The 8,282-nt window shown below is 43.2% G+C and overlaps 1 protein-coding gene across 1 annotated transcript; it reads left to right on the top strand.

Moving 5' to 3' along the window:
* Positions 1 to 375: 375 nt before the first annotated feature.
* desi1a (desumoylating isopeptidase 1a) lies at positions 376 to 7,519 on the top strand. Its single transcript, XM_012824988.2, has 6 exons — positions 376 to 855; positions 1,279 to 1,300; positions 1,443 to 1,512; positions 2,274 to 2,383; positions 2,530 to 2,652; positions 5,345 to 7,519. Exons 1-6 carry the CDS (start codon positions 768 to 770, stop codon positions 5,436 to 5,438), a joined length of 507 nt encoding a protein of 168 aa, XP_012680442.1. The 5' UTR covers positions 376 to 767; the 3' UTR covers positions 5,439 to 7,519.
* Positions 7,520 to 8,282: the final 763 nt, after the last annotated feature.

Raw genomic sequence — 8,282 nt, 5'->3', positions numbered from 1 at the left:
AGGTTGATAAGCCTACTGCATGCTACATCGGAGAGCAAGAACTGTGTGTAGTCTACTAGGGCAGGGAGGTGAGGTGGTACAGGGATGGACTAAAGGGATGATGTCACGGTTTATATGAGTCATGTTGATAATGTAGGCTAAGTGTGTCTAAAATGTAAAAACAACTCCTTAAATATTTAATGAGGACTACAGTTTATGCTCACGTTATGGGCAAAGCAGACACATTTGGCAGAAGAAGAGTTAAACAAAGATGGCTGTCTTTTCATTCCGTCATTTGCATCTAATAACGGTGTCTAGGCAGGCTTATAGCTACCAGACCTTAATTTGTTGTAAATAGTCCTTGGTGTTGGTGTAACTTTGTGCGCACCAACTTTATTTACATTGTGTTTAATTTGTAGTCCACTAGGTGGCGTTGTAGTAAATGATTTTAGCATCCCCCTGGTCGCAAAAAAATCACAAGACATCACTCAGTCTCAGTGGGAAACCCCGGCAAATCTGCGAACACTTAGCCTTGTAACGTTTACTCCTAGGTATAGAGTTGAACAATTTTGGCATGCAACGACAGTTTCGTGATACAGACTGGACGGATATCTGTGTGGACTGATTTTTTTTTTTAGATTTAGGACATCACCAGCTGACTAACTAGTAGCTGCTAGCTGTCTAGCTACCGGGCTAGCTAACTAGCTACTCAGCTGTCAAAACAAATACCGGATAACGTGAACGCGAACGTAAGCTACGGGGAACAACTGGTTTATTTATTTAGAATAATGGATCAGCATACGACATATTCCGTCCAGCTATACATATATGACCTATCCAGGGGGATGGCTCGTCAGCTCAGCCCTATCATGTTGGGTAAGTCAAGCTCCTTTGCATATTCTGGGCCTGGCCAAGACTTGCAGCAGCTAGCCTGCTAGCAGTACCCTTGTGAGTTAAAAGGTTCAAATGCCTATTTTGACTCGCAGGATAGCACTATGGGTCAATGCTCTGAATAGAAAGTGTTATAGAGAAAGTGTTAATAGAAAAACAGTCCAGTGTATAGAGTTCACAGTCCCAAGGAGAGGGATAACGTGAGGAGATAATGTCTCTGTCTAACATTATGTCTTAGCCTTTGGCACCGTGGCTAAACCTCATGTAGGTCGCTGTCTGGTGAATCTGGCCAAAATTCTTTGTAAACAACACAACTGTGACCTGACATAAAGGATTCATTCAAGTTGAGGGTGGTAGTGAGCTATTTATTGTTCGTAAACTAATATTTTTTTTCTCTTTATCATACAGGGAAACAGCTTGATGGAATCTGGTAATAGTTTGCCTTAAATTAGTTTATTCTATCATGCATAATACCTATCAATTGTAACTAACTTATTTTTACTTAATTACATAGTTATAACTTGTCCCCTAAAAAAGATCCAGTGAATGATTTCTGCTACCTCAATCCACAGGCACACGTCCATTGTGGTCTATGGAGAAGAGTTCTTCTATGGAGGAGTCGGCATCTCAAGCTGTCCACCGGTGCAGTTAACAAACAAACAAACAAACAAACAAGGCTGACTGTGACTAAACATCACATCTACCGTGCATTCACAACATATCCAGACCCTTTCACACTTTGTTATGTTGTTGCAGCCTTCTTAAATTCTAAAAAGCCTGCTAAAATTGTTTAAATTAATCCCCCCCCCCCCTCAATCTACACTAAATACCCCATAATGACAGGTGTGCAAAGCTTGCTGTGTCATACCCAAGAAGACTCAAGGCTGTAATCACTGTGAAAGGTGCTTCAACTGAGTACTAAGTAAAGGGTCTGAATACTTATGTCAATGTGATTTCAGTTTTTCTGGGGTATTGAGTGCATATTGATGAGGGAATAAAACACATTTTAATGATTTTAGTATAAGGCTGAAACACAAAATGCATCACAAAATGTGAAAAAACTATAAAGGTCTGAATACTTTGAATGCTCTGTACATTTTTCTACAATATTAAACTCTACAGCACTTCATTAATTCATTCCTACAGCACATCATTCTGAATAGTTCATTTAGTAATTCGTTTGTTTTGTTATTCAGTCTATTATAACAACTATAACCTCCATTCTACAGCAGAATATAGTTATTTGAGAAAATACTTTGTATGTGTAAGTTTTAGCGAGGGATATTAGCGAGGGACTAATGTTGAATGGAATGATTTCGTGCTCATTTCTGTGTTATGTTGTATATGTGTGTGTGTGTGTGTGTGTGTGTGTGTGTGTGTTGTGTTGTATATGTGCACGTCAGGGTGGGACCATGTTGGGTTCTCCGGACTCTGTGGTGGAACTGGGAAACACGGAGGTGAACGAAGAGATTTTTATGGAATACCTCTCATCGCTTGGGGAGAGCAGTTACAGGTGTGTGTGTGTGTGTGTTGAATTTTGATTTTTTTTTTGTACTTTTCGTAAACAGAAGTATCTTGTGCTATAAATACTAAAAGTGTCCGAAAGTTTTAATGGAAGTTTTTTTTCCCGCTTTTGCGTCTATCTCTCTCTCTCCGCAGAGGAGACCGGTACCGACTGTTTGAGCACAACTGCAACACCTTCACCAACGAGGTGGCCCAGTTTCTCACCGGCCACAAGATCCCGTCCCACATCACAGACCTGCCCTCCGAGGTCCTCTCAACGTGAGTCTCTCTGCCTGCCACGTGCTTGTGGACAATGTCCCTGATCTACACACACACACACACACACACACACACACACACACACCCACCCCCCCCCCCCCACACACACACACACACTCCCACACCCACTCACCCACACACACACACCCCCCACACACACACACACACTTACACACACACACACACACACACACACACACACACACACACACACACTTACACACACACACACACACACACACACACACACACTCCAAATCCCCTTTAATCCTTGTGGACAATGGATAGATAGATAGATAGATAGATAGATAGATAGATAGATAAATACTTTATTTTTAATCCCGTGGGGAAATTCTGGTGTCTTACAGCTCTCTCATATTTACAATAATTACAAACAATATATACAGACAATACAATACAAACAAACAATACAATACAGTTATGTACAGTGTAGGATGTAGAGTGTATAGTGCAAAACAGTGTAGTGTTATAGTTTTATGGCAGCTGGGACAAAGGACATCACAGATCTGCCCTCGGAGGTTTCTCTCAACGTGAGTCTCTCTGCCACGTGCTTGTGGACAATGTCCCTGATCTACACACACACACACACACACACACACACACACACACACACACACACACACACACACACACACACACACACTCACACTCCCACACCCACTGCCGCCCCTACTAGCTTATTACTGACTTGGTTGCACTCTACACAGACACACATAAAGATTGAAAAAGAAATAGAATAGAAAAGAAAAAAAAACAACGGCATTAACAGAAACCCTGGATGCACACTGGATTCCAGCTGTTGGTTGAAGTAATAAGAAATCAAAGAGTTTACTGTAATGGCAACATCATTTTCAGATTTGATTTTATAATGTACCAGATATGTATGAGTGATAAAGAGTTTACTGTAATGGCAACATCATTTTCAGATTGGATTTTATAATGTACCAGATATGTATGTGAGTTTACTGTAATGGCAACATCATTTTCAGATTGGATTTTATAATGTACCAGATATGTATGTATGTGAGTGATAAAGCTAAGGAACACTTTGCTTAAAGTCTCTCTGTGTCCCTCTCTCTCTCTTTCTTTCTTTCTTTCTGTGTCTGTGTCATCCCCCCATTCTCTCCTCCGTCCTGTCTGTGTCCCTCTCTCTCTCTCTCTTTATTTCTGTGTCTGTGTCTCTCTCTCTTTCTTTCTTTCTTTCTGTGTCTGTGTCATCCCTCCATCCTCTCCTCCTCCGTCCTGTCTGTGTCTCTCTCTCTCTTTCTTTCTTTCTTTCTGTGTCTCTGTCATCCCCCCATTCTCTCCTCCGTCCTGTCCCTCTCTCTCTCTCTCTCTTTCTTTCTTTCTGTGTCTGTGTCCCTCTCGCTCTCTCTTTCTTTCTTTCTTTCTGTGTCTGTGTCCTCTCTCTCTCTCTTTCTTTCTGTGTCTGTGTCCCTCTCTCTTTCTCTCTCTTTCTTTCTTTCTTTCTTTCTTTCTGTGTCTGTGTCCCTCTCTCTCTCTCTCTCTTTCTTTCTTTCTGTGTCTGTGTCCCTCTCTCTCTCTCTTTCTTTCTGTGTCTGTGTCCCTCTCTCTCTCTCTCTCTTTCTTTCTTTCTTTCTGTGTCTGTGTCCCTCTCTCTCTTTCTTTCTGTGTCCCTCTCTCTCTCTCTTTCTTTCTGTGTCTGTGTCTCTCTCTCTCTTTCTTTCTTTCTTTCTGTGTCTGTGTCCCTCTCTCTTTCTTTCTTTCTTTCTGTGTCTGTGTCATCCCTCCCTCTCCTCCGTCCATCCTCTCTGTGTCCCTCTCTCTCTCTCTTTCTTTCTGTGTCTGTGTCCCTCTCTCTCTCTCTTTCTTTCTTTCTGTGTCTGTGTCATCCCTCCATTCTCCTCCTCCGTCCTGTCTGTGTCCCTCTCTCTCTTTCTTTCTTTCTTTCTGTGTCCCTCTCTCTCTCTCTTTCTTTCTTTCTGTGTCTGTGTCCCTCTCTCTCTTTCTTTCTTTCTGTGTCTGTGTCATCCCTCCATTCTCCTCCTCCGTCCTGTCTGTGTCCCTCTCTCTCTCTCTTTCTTTCTTTCTTTCTTTCTGTGTCTGTGTCTGTGTCCCTCTCTCTCTTTCTCTCTTTCTTTCTGTGTCTGTGTCATCCCCCCATTCTCTCCTCCGTCCTGTCCGTGTCCCTCTCTCTCTCTCTTTCTTTCTTTCTTTCTGTGTCTGTGTCATCCCTCCCTCTCCTCTGTCCTGTCTGTCTGTGTCCCTCTCTCTCTCTCTTTCTTTATTTCTGTGTCTGTGTCCCTCCCTCTCTCTCTTTCTTTCTTTCTGTGTCTGTGTCCCTCCCTCCCTCTCTCTTTCTTTCTTTCTGTGTCCCTCTCTCTCTCTCTTTCTTTCTGTGTCTGTGTCCCTCTATCTCTCTCTTTCTTTCTGTGTCTGTGTCATCCCTCCATCCACCCCCTCCTCCGTCCTGTCTGTCTGTCCCTCTCTCTCTTTCTTTCTTTCTTTCTGTGTCTGTGTCATCCCCCCATTCTCTCCTCCATCCTGTCCGTGTCCCTCTCTCTTTCTTTCTTTCTGTGTCTGTGTCCCCCTCTCTCTTTCTTTCTTTCTGTGTCTGTGTCCCTCTCTCTTTCTTTCTTTCTTTCTGTGTCTGTGTCATCTCTCCATCCCTTCACCCTCTCCTCCATCCTGTCCGTCCCCCCCCTCTCAGGCCCTTCGGCCAGGTGCTTCGCCCCATCCTGGACTCGATCCATATCGCTCCTCCAGGGGGGAACGTGATCAACGGCCATAACAACCACAGCTAGAGCCCCCCGCCTCTCGCCCGCCCTCCAACCCTCCCAGGCAAGAGAATAAACAACAACGCCCCCTTTAACTGAGACACACTATGTGGAGCAAGGTCTGCTTTCTTCTGTATTCTACCGAACATGACAGCTTTTTTGCTCCTCGTGGTAGTTCACGTGTATTGATGACGCTTTGAGTATATGCATATATATATATTTTTTTGTTCTGTTGTGCATAAGTGTGCACAGTTCTACCCGTGTCTGGAATCTCTGTCTTGTTTTTTTTCTCTCTCTCCACAGTTTGTTGTCAGTTTTCCCCCAATTCTCTGAAAGTTAATTATTTCGCACTGCTGTACTTTAAAGCTTTGTGTCAGTTGTGTGTATTATTATTATTTTTTTAATTTTTTTTTTTTGTCGGCTTTGTCCCGAGGTGCTTTTTAAGTCAACGTCTCCGTTCCTCTCCGTTGTGTCACACAACAAAGACATGTATCCACGGCAACAGAGAGCAAAGCCTATCACAGAATACCCGAGGGTTCTGTCGCTCCGACTCTACGCACAGTCTAGAGCAAACCACCTGTGTTTGACAGATCAAAAAGGAGCGCAGGGGAGAGCCCAACCCCATTGGCTTAGCGTAGCATCTCATTTGTTTCCGAGTCACTCAGTCGATTAGCCGTGTCCTTTTTTTACTCGGCACTACCTCCAGAAATGGAATCGTTCTGAAGTCAAGAGCCAACTCCGATTGCTTGCATAGACTTAACACAAATCAGCAATTCGAAAACGAAGTCAAGTTCTATTTATTGGAAAGGATGTGTATGTGCATGTGTGTATGTGTGTGTGCCTGTGCCTGTGCCTGTGTGCCTGGGTGTATGTGCATTCTATCTATTAAGTTATAACTCCAGTAGTGTAGTGGAAAGGATCACCACCTCCCACCCTCTAAACACACCAGAGTGAGAAAGTGAGAAGGATTGACTTCTCCTTCTCACAGCTAGTAGCGCATTCTCCCAGGCAGGCAGCAGTTGGCCAGCTCTGTGCCGAGCGGAGCGGACGGCCGTAGATCTTAATGCCCCACCAGACGGTTGTGTGAGTAATGTACACTTCGGTGCCCCCCCCCCCCCCGCACTGGCACGCACGCTCACCAACCTGGAAGAGTGTGGCACTGTTACCCTAGCAACAGGCTTGAGAGGGAAGAAGAAGCACAGGGCAGCAGCAGTGGAGGTGGTCACACACACACACACACACACACACACACACACACACACACACACACACACACACGTCACACTCTCCCTCACGCTCCCCCAAAACCAAAACAAACCTCCAGAAGAGTGCAATAGTGACCATTAACATGTGATTCCATCGAATTTTTTTTTACTACAGGAGCTGGCTGTTGCTCAGGTGCTGTTGTTGTTTTAAGTTGTTGCTGCGTCACGTCAGAAATAAATGCAAACAATGCAAGCGAATATATATATCAACCTCATGAATAGTCCCAATGTATGCGTGAACATTTGTATTTGAAGGTACGCTATTCACAATGAGCTACGTCATATATGCAGTGATGTATATGATGTTTTTAAATGTTTGGCTTTAGTACATAATAATAATAATAATAATAATAAAACTTTATTTATATAAACATATATATATATATACATGGCGAATCTCCTTGACTTTATAACTAGTGCCATGACAGGACAGCACTAACATAAACAGAGATGGCGTTCATGTTCACTCAGCTACTCATATCACCAGGAAACTTTCAAAGTTCTTTAGCCGATACGATGAAGGAGAGAGAAGCGGAAGTGGAGAGAGAGCTCCACCTATCGTGCGGTCATACTACTGAATAAACCGGAATCTTGCTATGGAAGTAACGTACGAACATGGGGCCATTGGGTGGTAGCCGCCTGACAGTACATCTTGGACTTTGTGGGTAGTCTTACAGTGTCACATTTGATGATGTACAGTCAGTGTGTGTGTGTGTGTGTGTGTGTGTGTGTGTGTGTGTGTGTGTGCTTGTGTGTATGTGAGTGTGTGTGTGTGAATTCTTTTTGAGCGGGACAGGTGTGAATGCCCTGGGATCGTTTTGTAATATTTTTCTTTTATCCCCATACAACTTTACCAGCTGTAAACTAGAGTACATAAACCTTTATTATGTGAAGTTAAATGGCATGTACACTCAATCATTAATTTATAAAACAATGTATTATGTTAAGTATTTTATTTATCTCAAGTATTTTAGTTATCTTAGGTATTTGTAATGTGTAATGACGGATAATTGTTTTGATTCAGTTTCCGTTCATTGGCATGTGTAGCTGTATACGTGAAGCCGGCTTCCACTCTTATTGTTCCATGCACTACAGCCTTGAATGAAATGCTTATTTGATGTACAGTCAGTGTGTGTGTGTGTGAGAGTGTGTTTGTGTTTGTGTGTGTGTGTGTGTGTGTGTGTGTGCACTACAGCCTTGAATGAAATGCTTATTTGATGTTCCGACCTAAGTCTTCTTCTGCTTGGGTTTGAATAAAATATGCTATATGCTATAAGTCATCAGTGTTGCCTGTGTGGACTTATTTCGACGGTGGTGGTACCACCTCTGAATTCAGTCAGTGAAATGTACAAACAACCGACACACACACACACACACACACACACACACACACACACACACACACACACACACACATTTCCAAGCAGCAATGCCAAACAGTAGTACTGTACCATGAACATTCAGAGATATAGGCTAACGGCCGAAGGCATTTACGAGCAAGAGGGGCACATTTTTTGTTGAATTATTACTAATTTCCCTCACCCAAGACCCAAGACTCCAGCTGAAGCCTTGACTAAATGAAATAAGTGACATGGATGTCGCGGTG

This window comes from Clupea harengus, chromosome 1 (assembly GCF_900700415.2).
Source record: "Clupea harengus chromosome 1, Ch_v2.0.2, whole genome shotgun sequence".
NCBI lineage: Eukaryota > Metazoa > Chordata > Actinopteri > Clupeiformes > Clupeidae > Clupea > Clupea harengus.
Note: the sequence above shows the minus strand (reverse complement) of the source record. Positions and strands in the feature narration are given on the sequence as shown.